Raw genomic sequence first — 26136 nt, forward strand, 5'->3', positions numbered from 1 at the left:
ATCTCTACAGAAAGGTGGGCTTTGTCCATCATACAAGAGGGCTACAAAATAGTTTGCTCAGATTCCGAACCAATCCGTGGTGATCACCACTCCCCCTTCCCCACCTCTGCTGGCGGAGGTGAACAACCTCCTACAGAAACAAGCCATAGAGAGAGTTCCAATGGAGGCCAGGACGGGAGGTTTTTACTCTCGCTACTTCCTGGTCCCCAAGAGGGACGGGGGCTTAAGACCAATTATGGATCTTCGGAATCTGAACAAATTTATTCTGTACCAGAAGTTCAGAATGTCCACACTGCAAACAATCCTGCCCCTCATCAATCAAGGGGACTGAATGGCGACCCTGGTCCTCAAGGATGCCTACTTCCACATCAGCATCCATCTGGTGTTCAGGCGTTTCCTCAGGTTTGCAGTGGGTTCCCAACACTTCCAGTTCAAAGCCCTTCTGTTCGGCCTGTCCACTGCACCTCAGGTGTTTACGAAGATGATGAGCGTTGTGGCTGCCCATCTCCGTCTCCAGGGAGTTGTCGTTTTTCCATACATCGACGACTGGCTCCTTGTGGCGAAGTCGAGGGAAAGTTTGTCAATGCACATTGCCATCACTCTACGTCTTCTCAACACCTTGGGGTTGCAGGTCAATTTGGAGAAATCTCACCTTACTCCGTCAAGGACAGTGCAGTTCATAGGGGCTTTGCTGGATACGAAGCAGCATCGTGCATACCTGCCTCTGCAGAGAGCAAAGGACATTGTCGGTCTGGTACGATTGCTACAGAGGCGAAAGTGGGGCACAGCACAGCAGCTTCAACGGATGCTGGGGCTGATGGCAGCGACGACAAGTGTGCTACTTTTAACAAAACTGAGGATGAGAGGCCTACAGTTGTGGTTTCTTCGCCAGTTTTGCCCACAAAGACTCCCCTCAAAAGAGGTTCATCATCCCATCCGGGACTCTTCAGACGCTACAGTGGTGGGGGGTCAGAGAACAACATCTGCCAGGGAGCTCCCTTCCATGTCCCACCTTCTACTGTGACTATCACCACAGATACTTCTTTGTGGGGTTGGGGGGCCCACATGGACGTCCTGTGTGTGGGGGGCCAGTGGCCGCCAAAACTGACCCAGTTCCATATAAACTACCTAGAACTGCTGGCGGTTCACTTTGCCCTACGCTCTTAACGCCCCTTAGTGGCGGGGAAGACTGTAGCGCTACTTACGGACAATACCACTGCCCTGTGCTACATCAACAGGCAGGGTGGGACAGTGTCTCGTCGGCTCCGCGCATTGGCGATGGATCTCTGGTTGGAGTGTCTCCAATACGACATCTTCGTGAAGGCGGCACACCTTCTGGGGGTCTTCAACATTCAGGCAGACTCCCTCAGCAGGGGTGGGGCTTCCCCGCACGAGTGGGAACTGCAGTGGCGTTTTCTAAAGCCTGTATTCCAGCTTTGGGGGTACCCGCAGCTGGATGTCTTCGCCACGGCCGAGAACAAGAAATTCCCCATGTTCTGTTCCAGAGGGGGAGCAGATCCAGCCTCTCTGGGAGATGGACTGCTTCCTTGGGAGGGCCGGTTCCTCTACATGTTCCCGCCTCTGCCATTGTTGACGAAGGTGGTCAACAAAATAGCAAGCGAGAGAACATGCTGCATCCTGGTGACTCCCTGGTGGCCTCGCCAGAACTGGTTCTCGATCCTGCTCCAACTGTCAAGGGGGGGTTTCTACCAGTTCCCGGCAGAACCGGACCTTCTGTCAGCTCAGGGCGGGCATGTATTCCATCACAACGTGCCGCATCTGAAGCTGACAGCATGGTTCATCGACCAGTAGAGTTCTCTGACAGGGTCCAGCATGTCCTTATGAACAGCAGAAAACTGTCCACCCGCACTTCCTATGACAGGAAGTGGCGGAGATTCACTAAGTTCTTAGTTGACCCTTCAGTCACACCTAGCCGGGTTTTTGATTTTTTGTTATCCCTAGTGGATGTGGGCCTGGTTTTCTCCTCCATCAAGGTGTATTTGGCAGCAATATCTGCCTTCCATGATCAGGTGGAGGGGTACTCTGTTTTCGCACACCCTCAGTCCAAGAAGTTTTTGAAGGGGCTGTTTAGGCTGCATCCACCATCAAGATCGCCCCCACAGTTGTGGGACTTGACGTTAGTGCTGGACAAACTAACTCGTCGCCCTTTTGAACCAATGGCCATGTGCTCTTTGCAGCTCCCGTCCTGGAAGACTGCATTTTTGGTTGCCATCAAATCAGCGCGTCGTGTTGGGGAGCTCACGGCAATGCGTTGTGATTATCCTTATCTTGTTTTTCGAGAGGCTGGGGTTTCCTTGGCTCCAGACATTAGTTTTCTTCCGAAGGTGGTCTCTCAGTTCCCCCTCAATTTAGAAGTTTGGTTGCCCACTTTTTACCCTAGCCCTTCCTCAGACGAGGAACATAGGTTGCATTCTTTGGACGTTAAGCGTGCTTTGCTGTTTTATTTGAACCGTTCAAAGAATTTTCGCAAGGACAAGCAGCTTTTTGTTTCGTATGCTGCTCCCAAGCTAGGTTCCAGGATTTTGTCTCAGAGGCTCTCAAAATGGCTCACTGAGACGATTAAACTCTTATTTGTTGGCAAAGAAGCCGTTACCTGGACCTGTTCATGGACATTCCACAAGAGCGATGGCCACGTCGGTGGCGTTCCTGAGAGGCATGTCCCTTACTGATGTCTGCAAGGCTGCCACCTGGTCTTCTCCGCATGCCTTCATGAAGCACTATGTGCTGGACGTTCATGCACAGCAGAGGACTCGGTTGGGAACTGCGGTGTTGCAAGCTGTTTCTTCCGTTTGACCATCTTTCCACCTCCAGGTATGTCTTGCTTGCTAGTCTCCCATGAGTGTGAAGCACAGAGACCACGAAGACGATAGACAGGTTGCTTACCTGTAACTGTGAATCTTCAAGTGGTCATCTGTGCATTCACACTACCCGCCCTCCTTCCCCACTGCTGACGGTCTCCCTCCAGTAGGAGCTTCCAGTGGTCAGGAAGGAACTGGTGGGATCCCCGCGCTGGCACCGGTGAGCATGCATACTGGGACGCCTGCGCATGCCCATTGGCGCCAAGCGCGGAAAAATCCCAGGCTTTTCAGATACCGATTCGGGGATCGGCGCAGGCGCTCTATCCCATGAGTGTGAATCCACAGATGACCACTTGAAGATCCACAGTTACAGGTAAGCAACCTGTCTTTTTGTAAGCCACCTTGAACCATAAGGAAAGTGGAATATAAATATTTTAATAAATATTAAAAAAAACAGTTGCCCTTAACTTCTTGTAAATATTTGACCAGTATTTAAGTCAGGTAGCCAGCCTTGCTTCAGCTATACTGTCTGCACACAAAATATCCATCCAGTAAGGACACTGGCTCCACATTTTACCTGCACTGTACCCTGCAGGATGTTCCTAGATGTGTCTACATGTGCTTAGAATGGATCATGAGAAAGGGCTACAAGAGGGTTTTCCTCTCCATTTATTTATTTGAAGCAGCACACAATAGAATTGAAATATGTGTCATGATTTCCATGCAAACATTTTTAAACGCAGGAAAGGACAAAACTGACAAATTTTCATGGAGTTAGTTTTGTTCTGGAACAAGAGCAGATAATCCATTGAGCTCTTCTATCATAAACACAGGGAAAGCCTCATAGGATAATTATGTTTTCCTCTAGTATCTAAATAACAAACAAGTATGATACCAGTTGAATTTGCTTGGATAGGTGGAGTGAAGTCAATAATTATGGCTCTGCCACCAAGAAATCCCTAGTTCTTGTCACCTCCCCTCTCATTTAAAAAGGAGAGGAGCCAGAGAAGATCCTTGTGAAAACACCTTAGTAGATAGAGGTAGGCTCATACAGAAGAAAAATCCTTCATGTGTACTGGGCCCAGAGTTCAAACACAACATTATGAATTGTGCCTGGAAAGAAACTGGTGACTGATGTAGTTCTTCTAAACTGAAGGTCATATGTTCAGTGCTGCAGCATGTCCCTTGTCAACATCCTTGTCCCTGAGCTTTGTACCAGCTGGATGTATGTCTTCTAATGGAATGTTTTTTGTTTTTTAAAAGGGGGGATATTGAAGTACAAAATTAACTGTTTAGGAAGTAGGCTCTGCTTCAGAAAAGGAAATGGAGGAAATCAAGGGTTTTTAACTCTGCCACCATGTACAATGTGTAATAGTACATTTAACCTACAGGATTCCAAACACTGGAAACTAATGAACTTTTATTTGTGAATCAGCCATGCGGCTAAAACAGGCTTGTTCTGTCTATTTGTTTCACTTTTGCTGTATAAGAGAGATGTTTCTTTTAGTGAACTCTCAACATTATTTATTTACTATTATTGCTGTTGATAATGCTGTCTAAAGTGCCCATTATTGTACTAGCCGCTATCCAAATTAAAACAAAATTACTTGCTCTGTTCAATCAGTATATTAAATGCTCTCAAATGCAGACATGCATTTACATGTGCACATAGAGTTTCTTAACCACTGAGCTACTACAGTGTATTGTACAAGATGTGATTCTGGGTATGGAAAATGTTTGGTCCTGTGAAAAGAAAGAAAAATCTTATCAGGGCTTGTTCATCATGATGCTTGAAATGAGTCTACCAATTTTAGCTATTTTACATAACACATAACTTCAAGTTCAGAGAGAAGACTGCCTTGTGAAGTTCACCCAATTGTTGTTCTAGGCCTGACTGGATTTTTTGGGTTATAACACTGAACCTGACCTGTTCTGCTCTGAAGAGCTTTAAGAGATATTTTAAGTGTACACTCATTTTTACCCCTTGGAATATGAGGATTTTTTTTATAATGAATTGCATACACACAAGTGAGACAGATTTGTAAATGAGAAAAGAACTGTAAAGTACTTTTAACAGTCTCTATATGTTTATATCCTTTCTGAGCCTGAAAATCAGGGCCTGTAATACGGTTAAAGGCAAATAGAAAATATCAGTATTAGGAAGAAAAATTAAAAGTTCCTTAAAAGTCAGTGCTATGTCATGGAGCTTGTCAAACAAAGGTTTCTTATTGGGTTGGATCTCTTCTGCCAAGTGCCTTTCTGCAATAGAGATAGTGCTTTTTCCACTATAGGAATTCTCTCCTGTATCAGAAGGGAGACTTTGGATCTAAACCCCACTGTTTTTGATTTAGAAACTCAGTGTGACTTAACTATGTCAAGCATCGTTAACGGTAGAGTAGCCACAAAACACATTGAATAAGCAGCCTTGTCATCTAGACCAACTTCATCATGGTAGTCAAACAGAAGTCCTTGGGGAAGCACTGAACTGAGTCACAGGGAAGGAGATAATGTCTTAAGATCCTTGCATCTCTGGCATTTAGGACTTTGTACAGCAACATTAACAGTTGGGCAGCGTGGGAGTACTATGTTTCCATTGGCATTTTTGGCAACCTGTGGCCTCTGAACAGTTGCCATGGGCAACCCTGATCTAGACTTCATTATAGTAATGACCTATAATGGGGCTACAAGGTGCAATTTAATGTGCTGTATGAATGATTGATATAGACTTATTTGCATTAATTTTATGTCCATCAAAGAGTAATTGATGGATTGGGTTCAGAATAGCTTTGTTTGCTACCTTTCAACATGTAAAAAAAACTGGATTGCTAGAACGGTAGCATAGCAGTAGAAATTTGCTTTCTGTATTAATATAAGGGCTTAATGTTAATTGATGGGGCGGGGAAGCAGTTTAGTACTGTAGAAAAGAATACATACCTCCATGTCCTTTCTAGGCACAAAAGTTCTAGCTGTTTGTTCCACTTTCAGAAAGATTGCTGAAAATATTTAAAAGCCATTGCCAGCAATGCCATGATTCAAACTGAAAGCTTGAATATCCCAGAGATATTTATTTAAGGCAATCCTCAGAACTTTAATTAATGCAATGTCCTGAATAATCTACAAGCAAAGAAACAAATCTGTATAAATGTGAGATGAAAGACAATGTGGTATCATATTTCCACCCCCCCACCCCGGCCTGACTGTTTTCTAACCCACAGGAAGAACCGAAGAAAGTCCGCTTTGACTATGACCTGTTCCTACATTTGGAAGGCCACCCACCAGTAAACCATCTCCGCTGTGAAAAACTTACTTTCAACAACCCCACGGAAGAGTTCAGAAGAAAGCTGCTGAGAGCAGGAGGAGTAAGTCCTATCTGAATGTCAACCCCATATATCAAAAAGATTTTCTGTATAAAACTGTTAACATTACTTGTGACCATGGCTTAATGGTCTTAATGATATAGACATGGCGTAATGATACAGTCTTAGCATCACTTGTGACCATACTTATGCAAATTCATTCTTTGCTACTAATACCTTTTTCCAGTGGTCATTTTGTAGAAAAATAGGTGGTGGAGCTCATCCAGGGATTGTTATACAGCTGCACATACTATTCAGTAGACAAGGAAGTGGAACTCTCAGAAGGAGGAGGTGGAACTCTCAGAAAGCTGCAGGAGCTGTGCTCCTGTGAGCTCCCACAGAATCTGAGGCCTGCCTTTTTCTTTGCTACTAATACCTTTTGTGATGTCCTTGTTTTGCTCTAATGTTAAATTCAATGTTCTAATCTGTATGTGTTCCATCAGGGACTTCTTCTAGGCTTTTGGAAAACCACCTTATTGACTGCTGTGATTGCAGAGAATTTCTTGCCACCCCTCCCTCCAAGAAGATCAATTTTCTGTTTTACAATACTTTCACAAGTATTGAAACTGATCATTGGATGCTTAGCATAAAGTGCTCTTCTCCTCTGAGGAAGGGAGGACCTTGAGGGTGATTCCCGTCTTCTGTTCAGGGAGGCAGGAATTTAATCTTTTTACTTCCTGTCTCCTGATAGGATTCACCCACCTTATCAGTCCTGGTGCTCCAAAAGCAGTCAATAAAATTCCTAAACTGTGAGAGAGTTAATACATAAACTATAACAAGAAGAAATTCAGCAACAGTAAAATAAGGAACAATAGGACAGGATGTATAGGTCATATCACTTGGCATTATTTGCTAGATAGAAGAGAGACAATGACTTTGGAAGGGGAAAGATGTCCTCCTTTCCTCAGAGGAGAAGGATCCTTCATGATAAGCATCCAGTAGTCTGTTCATCCTCTGTGGTGGAGGGCATTTTGGTGGGACCTCCCAAAACACTGTCCTCATTTCCTGGGTGGATCATCTTCTGATCCTAGAATCTGCTATAACACTCTTTTTCCAAATGCTGAATCAGCTCAGTTAAGATGTTCATTTTGTAGTGTCTTACAAGGGTGGAAATCTTGTAATGTCTTATGAAGGTGGAAATGGTTGATGGTAGCATGTCTGGCAAAGGCTGTGGTGCTTTGGATTGAATGGGCAGCAGTGCCAAGTGATATGTCTAGTTTCTGAACTTTTTTTATGTGGTTATGAGATAGAAATGAATAAGGAGTCAGTTTTTCTAATACCTTGTGTCCTGTGGATAAAGGTTTTGAGTGCACATCTAACGTGTAAGGTACACCACAGTTTTTCCTTTGAATGGACAGGATTTGGACAAAACAACCTAAGGCAAAATTTCCTGTGATCTGTGGAAATTTGAGTTTACCTTTAGTTTGATGGAAGTAGGATCTTTCCTCATGACAACTGTGTCTTTATGGAAAACGCACAGTTCAGATGTGACAGTGCATCTGGCTCAGACACACACTCGCTTGCTAATGTAACTGCTATAAGGAATAAAGTCTTCATCCTCTACTCCACCTGACAAATGCCTTCCAAGAAGTGTTGTAGATTCTACTGGTTGATTGCTTCCTGGAGGCTAGTAAGGTATCTGTCAGTGTTGTTGAATAACCTAGGTACAGAAAATTGTCCTGCTCAATCTCCAGACAGTTAATTGTAGACACTCTGGATGGAGATGCCATACAGGTCCTTTTTGTAGCATGTCCAATGATACAGAAGAGTTAACAGTGGTCTGATCGTCATCTCCTGGAGGGTTGAGAACCATGGCCTCTGATGCCAGTATGGAGCTTCCAAGATGATTTCTGGGCTTTGCTCCTTGATCTTCTTGATTACTTTGGGGACAACGAGAGTGGGAAAGATAGGCAAACCAAAGACCACTTGGCCACTGGGATGTTAGGGCATCAGTTGCTTCTGCCATTGGATGAACAAAATCTGATATAGAACCAGCTTACTTGATGGTTGTTTGGTGATGTGAATGCGTCCACTTGAGGGAGGCTGAAGTGGAATGTTATCATGTGCAACAGATTTCTCTTTAAGAGAGCCAGTTTGGTGTAGTGACTAGGAGCACCGACTCTAATCTGGGAGAACTGGGCTTGATTCCCCATTCCTATGCATGCAGCTGCTGAGTTACAATGGGTCAGTCACAGTTCTCTCAGAGCAGTTCTCTCAAGAGCAGCTATCTGAGTGCTCTCTTAGCCCCACCTACCTCACAGGGTGTCTTTTGTGGGAAGAGGAAGGGAAAGAGATTGTAGACCACTCTGAGACTCAAAGTGAAGGGTTGTGACATGTGAGCTTTCTTGCTATTGACTGTTCTTGATGACTGCTAGCAACATTTCTTTCAGCTTCTTTGCCTTCATTCCAGTTAGGAAAAGACAGTTGTCTGCTGTATTCAGTATGACATCCAGATGTTCTAATCTCTGTGTGGGTTGGAGAGAACTTCTGTCTGTTAATCAGACACCCATAATCCTGTAGACTTTGGATGGTTGTGTCTATAGCTTGTTCCAATTTGTTCGGGAAATGTTTCAGTTTGATGAACTTGTTGAATATTTGAAGTCTAATATCACTCTCCAATCTCTATTGTTTTTTGGCATCATAAAGAATATGGAATATACTTCCTGTTCCTCCTCTGAGTGGGGAACATGCTGTATGGCCCAAATAGTGAGAAAGTGTTGAATAGCTGCATGAGTTCTGTGTTTTTTTTCTGGATTCTTATGTAGAGGGGAGATTAACATTCCAGTTGGGTTCTGGAGAAGTCTAGGGGGTATCCTCTGGTGACAATCTCTGGGGACTAATTGTTTGCCCAAGACTTGATCCATGTCTTGTAAATGCAGATGTTCCCTCCCCCAGGAATTTATTTTTAGTCATGTCTTAGCCTGCTTGTTGTCATGTGACTGTCAGATCTGTTTGTGAATTGTTTGTTGGAGTGCTTGCTAAACAAGCCTCTTTTGAATGTTTTTCTAGGAGGACCTCAGTTTGGTCTTCTGTTATCCCTGTTGAATCTTGGAAGGACACATTGGGATTGAAAGGAATAATTCTCAAAGGACCTCTTGTCATTGTGATTTAGTCTTTTTCTTGTCTCTGGTTTTGACCAAGATTTTGTTAAGAGATATCCCCAAATAGTCTGAAAAAAATAGCATGAAAAAAATAGTTTGTAAAACAGAGGTGGCCAAACTGTGACTCAGGAGCCACATGTTGCTCTTTCACACATATTGTGTGACTCTCAAAGCCCCTCCCCCCCGCCCTGTTGGCTGACTTGGAAAAGGCGCTTCTCCAGGCCAAGTCAGCTGGCAGATTTGTGAATGCATTTAAAGTTGAAGTTGTTTTTTTTTCCACATCTTCCTCCCTCTTCCCTCCCCCAGTTATCTTCCTTCCTTCCTTCCTTCCTTCCTTCCTTCCTTCCTTCCTTCCTTCCTTCCTTCCTTCCTTCCTTCCTTCCTTCCTTCCTTCCTTCCTTCCTTCCTTCCTTCCTTCCTTCCTTCCTTCCTTCCTTCTCTCAAACATCTGATGTTCATGTCTTACAGCTCTCAGACATCTGACCTTTATTCTCTGTGGCTGTTACTTTAAGCAAGTTTGGCCACTGTTTGGCCATTGTAAAAGCAGGTAACACATGTAATTTCTGATTAAAACTAGGAGATTGCTTGCTGGCCATAGTGAAACTGAGTAAATTAACATTTTGCTTCAAAATTACCTGTTACAAATTTAATTTGTGTGTGTGGCAAGTTAGGTTTTGAAACAACTAAGTATATTGCAAAAGTAATTTGTATCATGCCAGTGTTGCTGGTGTAGCAGAAAATTTGGGTTTACTCAAAGTAATTGAATCCATGGGCACAAACTATTAGTTAGGTCTTGGCAGTGTGCTGAGTATCCACAGCATAGATGCCTGTTGGGAGCGGTATAGGTGCAAAATAGCTTCTGACTGAAAACTCCTTGGATTTGGGAACTGCCATAAACTTTTGCCTTGAGGTATGGAAGTAAACAGGTTTACGTTCTCTCATTTCCAGGAAAAATAGATAATTATATGTTTTCTGGAAACCACCCCCCCCCAACTTCACTGTTGTGCTTCACTGATAGAGTCTAATAGTTGCGATGTGTATACATGCTTTTGCTTTCAATTTATTCTTTCAGTTCACAGTGAAAACCAAATGATGGTTTAATAAATTTGGTATAGTCAATTATGGGCATCTTGTAGAAGAAACCTGAGCTGGTAATTTATCCATGGTATTTGAAGCATCTACTGCTAAGAGCGTCAGTTTTTTGTCCCCATCAATTTTCTAAATGTTACTAATACATTTATTTCTCCTTCATAATAGATCATGGTAATGTCAGATGGTACATCAGCTGCTTCAGGGCAGAGTCTTCATCTCCCCAACCTTCCTAGTAACTCCCTGTCTTTTTCTGAAGTTAAGAAGAAATCATCTCATGGGCCAAAGGTGAGATATAGCTTGGCAGAAGAAACTAGGCCATGCCTCGAGCAACAATTCGACTGGTGCACGGCCCATCAGCCAAGAAATAAGTAGTTCAAAGCAATACTTTAATCGGATGAATGAGGAAACAGCCAAAAGCAATTCAAAGAGAGGCTCATGCTTAAACACTTGGAGTTGCTTGCCACTGATTTATTTTTTAAAAATTGTAGTTTATTTATAGGGCAGATGCAGAATCTGAATGACTGACAAAATTGCCTGCAACTACACTGATGTATTTTAAAAATTTATACCCCATGTTAGGCTTTATGCAGTTCACAAAGCAGCTGCTTGCTTATGAAAAACCTTGGGTTTTGGACTTTTAAATTTCATAAGTATACCAGATAGCATGATGTTATATGCTATGTAAGACTTAAATAATGCATTTTATGATGTTAAAGCAGCAAAATAAGAAGGCTTGATGAAAAGAGGTATCATGTGTATTTCAAATCAAGATTCTTATTTGGTAGATAGAAAAATGTTTATAGCTGTTGTTCAATGATCTTTCCATCATTTTCCTGAGCCATATGAAGATTCATTAAAGTAATTTAAAAATGTTAAAGCTGCAAAGCAAGTTTAGACTCGATAAGACAGTATCACGTGTATATCAAATTTTTCAAAAATGTCCATTGGAGTGTTGAGTCTTTCTCCCCATCGCTTAAAACTTTCTGTAAATTTTAGATTTCTATGTGCTTGCATGTGTTAAGACTGTGTGTTAATTCAGCAGTGAGGTTCCATGCACATTAATTTGGCACACTAATTTCCTATTAAATTATTTGCCATCTTGAGAAAAAACAGGATAGGCTTGAAATCAAATTTTGTTTGTCAGTGCAAAAGTCATTATTGTATTGCATTCTGAATGATATGCAGAAATATTAACTATTTTGGCAAATAGTGTAGTAATTTAGATTCATTTGTTTTATCTACTTCTACCTCAGTATATAGGTAAGCCTACTAGATGTGGGTCAAAGTCTTTGTACTCGTACTAGTATTATTATTTGGGGGACCATGCTGAACTTCGTTTTCATTGCTTGCTGTTCCAATTCGCTGCACACAAAACTAGCTAGTTGTTTAAAAATAGAGTAGTTAGGACATTGCTCCACCCCCAGTGCTCCCATTGCTCCACTCACCAGTGCTCCACCCCCTCTCTCCAAAGTCATTCTGGAAAGCTAGGGAATCCTTCAAGGCTACACTATTTGTAGTGAAATAGCTGCTTCTTTAAGGGAAAAACCAGTGATTTCTTCCTGAACATTCAGCATACTGTTTGAAAACTGACTTACTGACTAACTTGCCACTGATTTATTTTTAAAAAATTGTAGTTTATTTATAGGGCAGATGCAGAATCTGAATGACTGACAAAATTGCCAGTACTGCACTGATGTATTTTAAAAATTTATATCCCATGTTAGGCTTAATGCCGTTCACAAAGCAGCTGGTCTTTTAAGTATTTAAGACATATTCACAGTTCTGTCCCCCATGGTCCTTGCTTGTCAGTGAAGGAGGTAAACTAAGAGTTACTTCCAAGTTACACCTTTTGCATGAGAACTGGTTATAGGAATAATTCACATGGATATATATATATATATCTGTGATCACGATTTTGTGCAATGGATCATCCACATAACTTGCCATTTCTATTCTTTTTACTGAAATCTTTATTCAAACTTTGTTTCCCTTCATATTTCTGAATTTACCCACAAGGCTTCAAGAAATTTACTTATCACATGCTGAAACCATACTTTTATAGCCATTAATGGTAACTTCTGAAATAGTTCATTAAAGTTAATCTAATTCAAGCCTGCATGGACATTACCAAGCTGAAAAAACCTACCTAGTACAACAATCGGGTTAAATTGATGTAATAAACACAATGAAGTACTTAATGTACAACTAAGTCTGTTTTTACACTGTAAGATCTGTGGTACCCAGCTTCCATCCTTTTAGGTCTTTTCACTTAAATTCATTTCCCATATTGATACACCAGTGTCATATTTATTATTACCTGAAATCACAGTGGCAAAGCAACTAGAACACAACTCAACAGAAAGCTGGCATATTACATAGTTGCTAAACTGTATTAGGATGGCAGAGTGAGAGTGTAAGATGGTCTGCATACTTAGTTAAAGCTGAATTCCAAAACTGGTGCGTTATTCAAACATTCTTTCCAACTAAATCATTCAGTTTTAATTGTTTCAAAGTTTTATTGGCAGTCCTGTTTCAATGTGATTTTTTTCATGCCAGAATATGTACTGTAAAATTACTAAATTTGTAACTGTATTGTATGAGCTTTAACAGAGACCATAGTTATATAGATAATTAGCATTTATTTGTGTCTGTCCTTTTAAGGAAGCCAGGAAGCCAGGCTGCCTGTTAGTAGTCAAATTATTGGCCTATCTAGCCCAGTACTGAGCTATTCTATCTGGAAGTCTCTTTCCAAGGTCTTGAACAGAAGTTTGCCCCAGTTTTGCTACCTGCTTTCTTTTAAGTCTTGTTTTAAGATCTTACAAGTAATCACTTTGGACTGTTACATTGAAAGAGGAATTAGTTTTTATATTGTGAAGTCTCTTGGAGTCACTAGCACTAGCAGCTTATGGGTTCTGTTGCAGTTTTGTTTACAGACTATAAATAAAACTTGCTATAAATTGATAGCATACCATGTGCATAATAATACATCATCAACTAGTCATCTATAGTAATGACCAATCATTGTATTGGTATGTTCATTATTCTCAAAACAACATTTCTTCAAAAAGTGGGGAGGGGGGGAAGAGAAGCACAAAGTCTTCCTGTGTATATCTGGGCAGCCTCAGACTCATTTTAGGTTGAATGTAATGATGATTCTGGTACTTTTCCAGAATTTGTTTCTGAAACAGAAAGAAAAAAATTGTTGCTCATTGTGCCTCTCTGTTCCATCTCAAAGCAGTGAAAAGGGTTATATGCTTTTCCCTTTAAAGGGTTCTTTGAGGGCCATGGATTAGGTTTGGAAATGCAAGTGAATGATGAAATAATTACATTTTTGAAATGTTTATTGAGCAAAATAACAACCTTTTTAGAGGGCAAAATTATGTATGACCATGTTTGCCATTGCAACTGTTCTGTGAAGGAAATGACAGTAAGTACATAGTCTGAAATAGAATGTGTTCAAAGCTGTTGATGAACAACAGTTAGGATGCCAGGTCTTTCCAGGTCAAAACATCCAATACGATTTACTAGACTGGGCTGATGCTGCAAACAAACACATTTTAAATTTCTTTATTGCTCTCAAAAAGAGCTGTTAACACTTCTACAGCATAGACACTCCATATAGAAGTATTTTCTAGTGCATATGTTCACTATATAAGCCTTCTAATTGTCACTGCATCACTTCAAAACCATTCCTTCTATGGTTTGCTGCAGTATGTGAGCTGGTAGACATGAATGGCTTCCTGGATGGTTGAATGGTGCCTTTGCATAGTTGGTCTGAATGGACAGACTCTGTCAGCCTTCTTTTGATGAGGCTGTGAGGTTACTAACTCAAACTCTGGCAAGAGATAAAGATGAGCAATAATTCTGTGTGTTTAAATAATTAGCAAAGTAGTAACTGATTGCAGGTTTCTGAAATGAAACTCTAACAAAACCTTTGATACAGATTACTTTCATGACCATATAACAAACCTTTTATATACTCTTGCAACTGAAAACATTTAATAGATACCACAATTTGAAGTAAAGTTCAGATTGGGATCAGTGTCCTGAATTTTGTATTGGCTGCAAATGGGAGCAATAGTAAGGCTTATATCTTAATTCAACATTTAAATTTGATGATGGTCTTGAAATAAATGCTAAAATAGAGAGGATCCAAACGCAGAGTAATGAATCCATTTCATCCCACAGTGGTCTGGATTAAGGTTGCCAACCGCCAGGTGAGAGTGGAGCTCATCCAGAATTACAACAGATCTCCACATGACAGAGGTTAATTCCCATAAAAGAAAGGACTGCTTCTAAGGGTAGACTCTATGCCATTATACCTTGCTGAGACCCCTCCCTGGGCTTCATGCCCAGGTCTCCAGGGATTTCCCAATCCAGAGCTGGCATCCCCTACTGTGGATGTATACTACTGCAGATATTAGTTTGGCTGTTTCATCCTGACTTTCCTAGAAGGCCTGGAGGAAAATAGGAGTTTGTGCCAAAGAAAGTGAAAAACAGGGAGAGACTCCTTTCTGTTTCATACATTGTCTGCACTAATGAGAGTTCAGGAGAGGGAATATAAACTAATATGTCATTCTCACATGAGAATTAGAGAACTTGTTCCAGGCAAGTGAGCAGATGGTTTTGCTATTGAAGGGTAGGGCAGCATCCAGGATACTAGGAATAATGGGAATTTCGTTTCCCATGGATTTTCACATTCCTGGGCTCTACTGTGACACATGCAGCAATGTCCAAGTATGACTGCAGTGGTTTCTGGGACCTGCCTCTGCTTTTTCTCTGTAGCTTACTAAATTCAGGAGTGGGTGGATGGTCAGAGAAAAGCAATCTAGCAACCCTTCAGTATGGTCTTGGTGCCATATCTGCCCCAGGCTGTGCCTGGGTTTTGGATTATTTTTCAAATATCCAATCCATAAAAAAAAATCAAAATGATACTCAGATGATAATTGAAATGTTAAACCATTCCTTTGATCTAAGCATTTCTAAGCTTTATTGTCCTTTTTGTGGTAAACATTTCAATGTAAATTCATAGATATTTTGATGTGTGTTATCTTACTGGGGGGACAAAAGCATGTGACCATTCTGTGGAAACAACATATTGACTGTATTTTCACTACTTCATTCTTCTGTATTGATTTATTCTTTGGTTTTCAAAAACAAGGAAAGCACTCGGCTTGTACGTAATGACCATTCATTCTCAAGCTTTGCTAAAGTGAATAGACATTGCATAGTAGCAGTATCTGTTGTATCTTAGTTTTCTGGGTGTTAATTTTTTGATTTCCATTGTTGTAGGACCCAACTAAGAGTATAAGCACTAGCAGCAGCAGCAGTAGTAACAGTTTTTCAAAGCCCCACAAATTAACAAAAGAGCACAAGGAGAAACCTTCTAAAGACTCAAAAGAACATAAAAGTGCCTTCAAAGAACCTTCCAGGGAACATAACAAATCTTCCAAAGAATCCTCTAAGAAACCCAAAGAAAACAAACCACTAAAGGATGAAAAAATAGTTCCTAAGATGGCCTTCAAGGAACCCAAACCTATGTCAAAGGAGCCAAAATCTGAAAATAACATCCTTACCATAACTGGTGGACAGCAGCAAGAAAAGAAGGTCCCTACAAAAAGGCCTCCTGGCATGGATTCTGAGGATCTTGCGGCCAAAAAGAGGAAAAAAAGTGGCTCAGAAACTTTATTTAAAAGTTTTTCTAGTGCTCCGCCACTGATACTCACTTGTTCTGCTGCTGACAAAAAACAAGTAAAGGATAAATCTCAGTTTAAGATTGGGAAAGTCAAAATGGAAAGTGAGACACTGGAAAAGAAGAAGACCACTTTGCCGCCATTTGATGACATTGTGGACCCTAATGATTCCGATATGGAGGAGAACATGTCCTCAAAATCTGAAGTAAGGCTTTGTACTATTTTCATTACGTTGCTACTTTGTTGTGTATTTTTCTTTCTCCCTTAAAACAAAAAAGAAACACACCTAACTACCTTGTATGTGTATGTATAGAAACATCTTTTGTATAGAGGAGGATTTTGTTTTCCAAAATCATGGAAATTAGTTGCAACTGTCTCTGCTGTACAGATGTTTTGACTGCTTTATTCTCGATCCTCCAGGGTACTGCAGAAATTCGTTGGTTTATTAATAATCATATAGAAATGTGAGTTAGTGTAGACTTTTCCATGGGATTGTTTCCTGTATATGGTTTGGGTTCAAAGAGGTTGGTATTTTTTGATCTTGTTATATTTCCTAATGAAATATGCAAATTCAAAGGAAAGAGTAGTACATTAAACTGGTCTTTGAAAAGAAAGAGTACGTGCGTCTGTGTATGATAGAAGTGATTTGTAGCCATCATGAGGTTACTTCAAGTCTGAATCACATAGGTTTGCTCATCATGATGGGCTGGATCCAGTCTAAATTTTTCAGTCACTGGAACAGAACTTTCCTGCTTCTCCCCTCCCATTGCAACCCATGTAATACTCCTACTGTGGGATGGGGGACTCTGAGCAGAGACTTGGCAGGGGTCTGCAATGGAAATCAGTGGAAATTGCCCATATATTCTGGATCCAACCTGATGTTTCAAGCAAATGTATGAACAGTATTTTATGGTGGGCCATTGGAGCGGTGACTGTGATAGCTGAGAAATGCAAGTTATCACTTGATGCTACCGTTAGTTAGTGATTCTTGCTTCTGAAATCCATGTTGCTTTTAGTATCTTGTGGTGTGGTGAGAATCTAGAACTTGTTGCTGTTGGACCATATAGAAAACATCTTAAATGGGCCTTTCTCCCGGGAAAGTGTTCTTAAGATTCCAGCCTATATGAACATGGATGAACAGAACAAGACAAAGAATATAGTAAAAGTTTATTGGTTTGTCCTGGGTTGGATATTGAATGGGCAAACAAAGACTGGCAGAATCATGGCAGCAAGCTTTCTCTGTGACCAGTATTGATTGGAATGCAGTTGTAAGAATGTGTGTGTTTGCTCATGATCAGGAAGCTTCACCTTGAGTCTCCCTAAGGTCCAGGGAGACCTTAGGTACAAATAACTGTACTCTTCTGCTTTGTTAATAGTGCCATGGTAGGGGGGGAACAATGTCTGGAAAAGCCCACATCAAGCCGTTCAGTCACAGCTTTGCTCCCTTTACTCTCTAAGGTTGATTTGTTAATTTTTGCTAATGATCAAGAGACTCATGCAAGCATGAAATATAAGCCCCCCAGCCTGACTCAAGAGTGGATGTTCTTACCACATGCTAAGAGGGAACAGGTGTAAAATTTGTTGAATCTCTGGATAGCCCAAACCCTAATCAAGCAGGCAAGACTTCTCTGAATATTGCTGCCTTGCCAGAATGCTTTGAAGCTTCAGAGGTCAGTTTTTAAATGTACATGACTCCACAAAGAAATTACCACCTGTGAAACAACCTTTTGAATGGGTTGTCTATGAAAAATTCTACTAGGTTAAAAAAAAAAGCTTAAATCCTGAGAAATGGAGAATCTGTATATTTGAACATAAGAACATAAGAGAAGCCATGTTGGATCAGGCCAATGGCCCATCCAGTCCAACACTCTGTGTCATACAGTGGCAAAAAAATTTATATATACACACACACTGTGGCTAATAGCCACTGATGGACCTGTGCTCCACTTACTTAGACTCCAAAATACGGAAGAATAGCTTCAAAATACGATTCTTATTGCAAGGCTAAAGAAACATGAGAAACAGTGAAACAATTATTCTTATTTCAACCAGATGTTGGGAGTTTTAGCTGAAAGAGGTAGAGAAATGAATGTGTTAGAAATCAAGAATACAGAATACCATGAAGATCTGGGTGAGTTATGAAAGCAGGTGGGGCCCCTTTTAATGATAAGGCCATATTGTCAGAGGTGGAAGAGAGACAAAGGGATTACATCATTTCTTCCAGCACAATCGCCAAGCAGATAGCAATAGTACTAACCTTGTCTGAATGGTGAAGAAAGATGAAGTAGGTTGTGTTATCACTATATGAAGTTACTGGTAAGAAACATTGAGACAGTAATGAGAAATGAAATAATTCAAGTCCTGTTTCTGAAAATTGCTTCCTACATGCTATAAATATCTAACTTGAAGGGAATAAGAACAGAGTGATATATAATTTTAGCTGGATCTTGTATCATGTTGCAAGCCATGTTGTGCCAGGTGTGCAGATAACTTACATATGTTTAGTCATGAGACTGATGAGATTTATTCAATAGGTCATGTCACTGAGAGATCATTTTTCTTCCTCCATTTGGGATTAATATGAGAATTTGAGATGTAAATCATAAGATTTTTAAAAATTATAATCGTTTTAATGATAACTTATTCAGTAAAAGGTTGGATACAAAACTTTTAAAGTTCATCTTCAGTGCTTTAAACACATCATATCTTCATTATTAATTTTGATTTACCACGATAAGTTTGATAAATGGAATGTTATTCTTATTACCATGGCAAATCATAAGATTAAAGTTCACTTGGATTGTATTTAGCAATTAACTTTCTCCTGTAGTACATATCCTTAGAGCCAGTATAGGAAAATAGTTATAGTGTCAAAATAAGATTTGGGAGATCTAGGTTTATATCCCCAGTCTGTCATGGAAACTCACTGAAGAAGATGAAGATATTGGATTTATATCCTGCCCTCCACTCCGAATCTCAGAGTGGCAGACAATCTCCTCCCCCACAACAGACACCCTGTGAGATGGGTGGGGCTGAGAGAGCTCTCACAAAAACTGCCCTTTCAACTCTTGCGAGAGCTGTGGCTGACCCAAGGACATTCCAGCAGCTGGGGAATCAAACCTGATTCTCACAGATAAGAATCTGCACACTTAACCACTACACCAAACTGGCTCTCACTGTGTGATTTTGGGTCAGTCACTCTTTCTGCCTAACCCACCTCTCAGAATTGTTGTAAGGATAAAATATAGAATTGGAAGCCATGTATACTGCCTGAGCTCCTTGAAGAAAGGCAGGGTAGAAATATACATTTCAAATACTGGATATGTTTTTCAAAGGTGAAGAAGAGTGAAATAACTGCATTGCTCATATCTGTGTTAGATCTTGCTTGACTGGCTAAAATGTCAGGGTTCAGGGTGATAATTTTGTTCTGATATCTGATTTGGCTCTGTATTTTAAAGGCTAAATGGCTATAGCATTGCATGTGTTGCTTTAAAACATCTGACCAGAAAGATACATAAATTACATGGAAAATTAAATTCATAAATTATAACACACAGGAAAGCCCCAAATGCATTTTGTCTTTTGAAAGAAATAATTTCTGTTTTAGTAAGTTGGCAGAGTTTATTAAATGACAATTATTGAATAGACAAGGTCTGGCAAGCATAATTGCAGTGATCTCATTCTGATGTAGAGGCATGCAACATACTGGACAAAATTCAAGCAGCTAGAGTAGATGAAGAGACATGAAAATTGTCCGCTGTATATTAACACCATTGTTTTCTCTGTAGTGGGAACCTAAGGTGTTCTTTTGTTGATGTATGTTTGGGGGGAATAACTTTTTAATAGAATTGGACACACTTTTAAAAAGTTCTAAATGAGGTTTAGAATTGTGCCTCTTAAAATCAGTTGTCTATACTGGTTAAAGAAAAATTCAGATTGTTGATCTTTGATACTCAATAGCCAAAAAAAATGCTAACTTTCAAAAGAATCAGGGAATGTTTTTGTTTCTGTTGTTTGTCTCCTCCCCAACCTGTGTAACTTGCAGACTGAAATACATAATTCAGAGGCATTTCCAATATTCTTTTCAGGATTTATCTGTAATAGTATCTCTGAGCAAGATGGTGAAGTCTAGAAGAAATAAATTACTCTGCTTCCAGTGTGGAAAGAGCTTCTAATGGGATGCATACGTTTTTGTTAGGAATGGAGATCTTGTTTGAAATCTAGTGGAAGTCTTACGCCAAATATATGTGTTTAACTACCCTGCAGCCTCAGTTTCACTTATTATTCATTGCCCTATTTTAAACTGTCTGGAACAGGCAATAAATAGCCTGCTGAGGAGACATGAGCATTAGGTTTTGACTTGATGGAAGCTGCTCATAGACAGATGGTGGTCTCTCATGTCGTTTCTAATGCAGGTCTTTAATGACTGTTTCTTTTAGTGTGGGCAAAGGTTGTAAAATGTGGAAAGGATGTGACTAAATAACCTCCTTTATTTTTATATAATAGCACTTTTTGTGTTACTGTTATGGCTCAAGTGACATTTTCATTCCATGCTTTTCTTTGACATGTTTTTTTGCTATTATTTATAAGCATATGCACAATGTCATTGCTTCACCAAAGAATTCTGGCTAAAATGTTTAGCTTTATCATATAGATATATATAGCATAGTAGAAAATGCCTTCATGGCTTTCAGAAAAGTAATGTTTCTGAAGTTATGGGTTCTCCCATTTCAGCTATATGTAGTTAAATGTGTTTGTTTTGTAAACTTTTTAAATCAGATGTGATCTGGATTGAGCAAGCATCCGTAACATTGTTTAAATCATTAAGTGTTGAAATATTTTCTTCAGCTTCAATTATTTTCTGGATCCAGATTGCAATCTCTGTGAAAGTAGTGCCATTTATTGGCAGGTGATTGATTGGCACCATCCTTTTTGCTTGGGCAGCAGCCACTTCTGGGTGGACAGGAGTGATGGGTAAGACTTTTAGACTGCAATGCTGTCATCCTTATCTGAAAATGTCACCAGGTTTCTTTGACTGTGGGGGGAAACATAATGACTTTTTTAACATGTAGAAACAAAGTACTTACAAGTAAACTAATGGAGGTAACATCCTTAAGACCTCTGTGGTTAGTGCACATGATAGATTTATTTCAAAGATTTGTATTTCTTCCATTAATGAGTTGTGAAGATAGCACCAATTATCTCTGTGTTCTTCAATGATGTCAAATCTATAGTTGTCTGAGTTCTTAGTTGTATGCTAGTGTGCTAGACCATTCAGTGCAATGGAAATTATGGGTGACCCATACAATTCTCTCCCTCTATTTTACAATGTGAAAGTGGCCTGTTTGTTTTAGATCTCATGACTGTAAAATAACTTAAGCGTTAATATCAGTGGCAGTCCTGGGGTTCATCACTGTGGAGTATCCTTTAGAGAACCAGAACTAGTCACATGATCCAGTATAGGTATCATGAAGCTCTTATATATTCATGCAGCTTGAAATCCTGCACTGTTACTTTTGTTGGCTGTCCTCTGAAAAGTGTAAAGCACAACAAGTGAAAGGGAGGAGGGGGAAAGCCTGTAAAAATTTATGGCTATTGAGGCAATGAGAGAATGGAAAGCTAATTGCTCGGCTTTTGATTATTTTTTTTTTAAATCCCTTTTTTGTGGAAGACTTCAATGACAGGATGTTTGATTTCATGAAAATTTTGCCAGATTGTTTCTTATATTAGATGGTGTAGCCGACTGATAACAGAATACATGACCTTGTTTTTGTTGTCTGTGTGATAATGAAATATGGTGGTGGTCTTAAGAATATTTATATGAGCTGCTAACTGTTGGGTAGAATGGAAATCCTGAAACCTTGGGTTTCATTATGGATTATTCCAAGCTGGAACTGCTGCTTATGAAAATAATTTGTGGCTGAGAAGAGAAAGAAATAGTGTTTTTTTGACAGTTTGCCATCATCATCTAGCTGAATGAAGAAAAAATCAGGAGCACCTTACTGTAAATGTCTTGACTATATTATAAAATAAGGAATGTAAAAGATACTGGGCACTGAGAATAAAAAGAAATGAAAAATAGATAATTATATATGATCCTTTAATTGGAAGCAGAACTAGGAAAAATAAACATAAGATTAAATTTCTAGGCTGTTAGTGTGACTGTTGTGGAATTTCAGTATGATGTGCAAATAACTGAACACCATAGAAATGAGAAGTAAGCTTTTTAACTTTTGAATATTCCTTTTTTTCTGTCTTTACAACACTAATGTGGAATCAGGTAGCTTTCATTCCTGGACTGTTGATATCTCTTGGATGATTCTAATTGCTGTGAATAATTGTCTTGGCATTCTGCTCACTCTATAAAAGCAAAACAGTCTTTCCTTGATTAAAGAGTGATGGAAAGCTTTTAATGTACTATAACAAAATGTGATTTTTATGCCAGTTGTGTTCTCATCCTGGAAGGTGGTCTGTTTCAGAATTCATTATTGTTTAGTCAAAATGTTTCAGCTGAATTACATGGTGTACATATTTTAAAGTAGCTTTATAAGTTGCACAATTAATACATGTTTAGTTAAATATAAAATACAAGTTTATTTTTGGTATAAGAGGTTTTTTTAAAATTTTGCATTCTGAAGAAGTCTGGGAACCTCCAGCAGTACTATAAATTTTCCAGGTCCTTATTAACTGAACGATCCTGTATTTTTCCAGGGTCTGAAGTTAAGGTGGTATGATTCTTTTGGCAGAGAATATTGAGAGTAGAAAACAGCCATGATGAAATAGGATCCCATATGGATTTTTTAGTAATAGATTTTCATTTTGAATAAGTGGTGGAGACTTTAAAAAGATTGTTTTTAAAACTGGTTTTTCATTTCTCATGAAAGTATGGTATTCCTTCAACTGAATTTGCCAATATAGTGAAAACTATGGCTGTAGTTATGCTGAGGTGTGTCATACACGTCTTAAACAGAACAATTCAGTCTCATTGAGAAGGTGAATCCTTTAATTTCCTTCAGCCAGATTCCAACCACATAACAGAACATTCTGAAGAACACTTTCTTTAAGAAAACTAAAGTGGTGCAAAGTGAGATTTAAGGTATAGAGGCTTGAAGCATATTCTTAATGTCTTATTATGGGAAGGTATCCTTAATAAGATAATGGTGCACCTTAATAAAGGTGGTCCTCTATTGCTGGAGAAAAATAATTTGCCAGTTAACACAGGGTCTTGAGTTGAGACTGGTCCACAGAGGACTCCAGTTTAGTCTGAATGTACAGGTGCTATAAATGAAAGCTTGCATACCCAGTGAAGGGTGTGATCTAGCCAAAGATAAGCACTGTTTAAGTGCCAGAAATGTCAGTAGAACAAAATTAGATATATACCTAACTCTAACTCTCTCAATAAAATCAGTGAACACTAAGTGGACTTGATTTCGGTGTGTGTAGTGTATCCCAAGTATATTTTATGTTTCTACTCATAGAAAGATTTTATTATTATACAAGGTTACCAGTGAGATAAATGAATAATTCACAACCTGATTTATTTATCTGGCATCTCTTTGAAGCATATTCTTTTCCTAAAACATAGGGAGTTTTGTCATTTCCCCCCCTATGTATCTGCGTTATTTAAATAGATGTGGATCCAGGCCCATAGCTATGAGCTGTGCCCCTACAGGCTCCCTGACTGCTAGGCAGGGCCCCCTGACTTGGGGCCCCTAACCAGCCTCCAGTGCCTCGGCTGCATCCTTTTCCATTCTGCTGTCATCATACACCATTGCTTCTGCTTGCTTAGGGGACGTGATCATACACAGTTGCTTCTGCATGCTTAGGGGCCGGAAGAATTCTCTGATTCCTCAGCAAGCAGAAACAACAGGGCACTTTCAGCGCCCAGGACTGAAAGTTAAGCTCCCTGTTGCTTCTGCTTCCTTAGGGGCTGGAAGAAATCTCTGACCCCTCAGCAAGCAGAAACAATGGGGCACTTTCAGCACCCAGGACTGTAAGTTAAGCTCCCTGTTGCTTTTGCTTGCTTAGGGGCTGAAAGAAATCTCTGACCCCTCAGCAAGCAGAAACAACGGAGCACTTTCAGCGCCCAGGACTGAAAGTTAAGCTCCCTGTTGCTTTTGCTTCCTTAGGGAATGGAAGAAATCTCTGACCCCTCAGCAAGCAGAAACAACGGGCCACTTTCAGCACCCAGGACTGAAAGTTAAGCTCCCTGTTGCTTCTGCTTCCTTAGGGGCTGGAAGAAATCTCTGACACCTCAGCAAGCACAAACAATGGGGTACTTTCAGTGCCCAGGACTGAAAGTTAAGCTTCAGGTTGCTTCTGCTTGCTTAGGTGCTGGAAGAAATCTCTGACCCCTCAGCAAGCAGAAACAACAGGATACTTTCAGCGCCCAGGACTGAAAGTTAAGCTCAGTGTTGCTTCTGCTTCCTTAGGGGTTGGAATAAATCTCTGACCCCTCAGCAAGCAGAAACAACAGGGCACTTTCAGTGCCCAGGACTGAAAGTTAAGCTCCACCTTGGGCTGACGTTGGGCTAGAGGGTGCCTACAAGAAGAGGCCATTCTGGTCCTCAAGTAGGGCGGCGGGGGTAGGGAGCAGATGGCTTCATTGCAGGCTTCTCTGCCAAAAAAGGGCAGGGTAGGGTAGGCTGGCGCACACAAGTGGAGGTCCCAGCTGCAGTCCGGGGCTGGGGATCAGTAGAGAGGTGATGTTCGCCTGCAGGGGTTTTCTGGCCTCGTCTCTCTGGCCACCCGAGCGAGGGTGGGAGGTCCGCTTGGGCAGCCTCGGCTCGCCCTCCGACAGGAAGAAATCCGAATCGGAGGTCTTGTAGCCTCAGAAATTCGTTGCGACTTGGTGACGCCTTCCACCCCCCCCCTTGTCCCGCCGGGCTTGCCTAGCTGGATCATGCTACAGGTAAGGGCAGGAGATCGTGCAGCATGTATCTAAACCTCTGAGTGGCTCCCCACCAGAGCTGCTGGAAGAGGGGTGGAAAGGGATCACCTTGAGGCAACTGTGGGGAGGGGGGAGGCTGTATGGAAGCGAGCTAGCAGCTTTCCACCTCAGCGGTGGTAGAGAAGGCCATGGAAGTTAGGGCCACTATGTGCCCCTGAAAAAAATCAGGGCCCCCCAATTCTTCAAATCCTGGCTACGGGGCTGTGTGGATCATTCATTACTTTATAAAAGAGCTTTTTAAAATGAAGTTTTTAAATATTCTAAGCCCTTGGTGACTAATTACAAAGCACAGGATTAAATGGTAGTGGAAGAAACTGTTTTTGAATTAGCTGTGAATATTTTCACTCCAGAGGACATATAAGATTTACTGGATGGTTTGGGTTGCAACCAGTGTTCCCTCTAAGCTGAGTTAGTGTGAGCTAGCTCACAGTTTTTTAGCCTCTGGTTCACACATTTTTGTCCTAGCTCGGAAAGCTGGCCCCAGAACAAACTAATTTATGCATTAGCTCACAACTTTAATGCCAGTAGCTCATGAAGCAGAATTTTTGCCACAGGACTCTACATCTTAGAGGAAGTATTGGTTGCAACATGCACTATGAGTGATCACATCTGCTCATTATGTCAAAGGATGAAAAGGATGAAAATAGCTATACATACCTTTTTATTTCAAGTTCATATCTTCCAGCTCATGAAGAGTAGAATTGAAAGAAATGTAGCTAGGGCAATTCTTTTCACATTAGAATATACACATGGAGGATTCTGACACAATGGAAACAACAACTTGTTTAAAAAGAGTTGAAAGGATGCGCATACAGAGTAGCGCAAGAGAGCCTGCGTACAGCTAATCAGCAGCCAGCAGTGGAATCACCTTCTACTATTCCTTCCTGAATCTTGAAAAGTGTGTATTGTATTAGTAGGGGCAGGCAAAACAGATTAAATCTAACGTTGGATTTTGGAATGTCAAAGAATGTCAAAGAATAATTTTCCGTTAGTTGAGAAAATCTTCTCCTTGACTTATTAAATCAAGCCAAGAAGATAGAACAATGAACACAGTCCTTGATTGGGGTAGTAGTAGTGGTTAGAAAGGTGGATATGAGAGAATATGGAAAGAACTGCAACAGATAT

At 40.4% G+C, this 26136-nt stretch overlaps 1 protein-coding gene across 6 annotated transcripts in view; it reads left to right on the plus strand.

Annotated features, from left to right (window-relative positions):
* Positions 1–26136, plus strand: part of MLLT3 (MLLT3 super elongation complex subunit) — a 156396-nt gene that overhangs the window by 84041 nt on the left and 46219 nt on the right. For all 6 annotated transcript variants that reach the window (XM_060237238.1, XM_060237235.1, XM_060237237.1 and 3 more), the window contains exons 4-6: positions 6035–6178; positions 10534–10653; positions 15661–16266. In XM_060237238.1, coding sequence (XP_060093221.1) covers positions 6035–6178; positions 10534–10653; positions 15661–16266 — 870 coding nt within the window. The remainder of the gene's footprint in view (positions 1–6034; positions 6179–10533; positions 10654–15660; positions 16267–26136) is intronic.

The sequence above is a fragment of the Heteronotia binoei genome, chromosome 4, assembly GCF_032191835.1.
Source record: "Heteronotia binoei isolate CCM8104 ecotype False Entrance Well chromosome 4, APGP_CSIRO_Hbin_v1, whole genome shotgun sequence".
Lineage (NCBI taxonomy): Eukaryota > Metazoa > Chordata > Lepidosauria > Squamata > Gekkonidae > Heteronotia > Heteronotia binoei.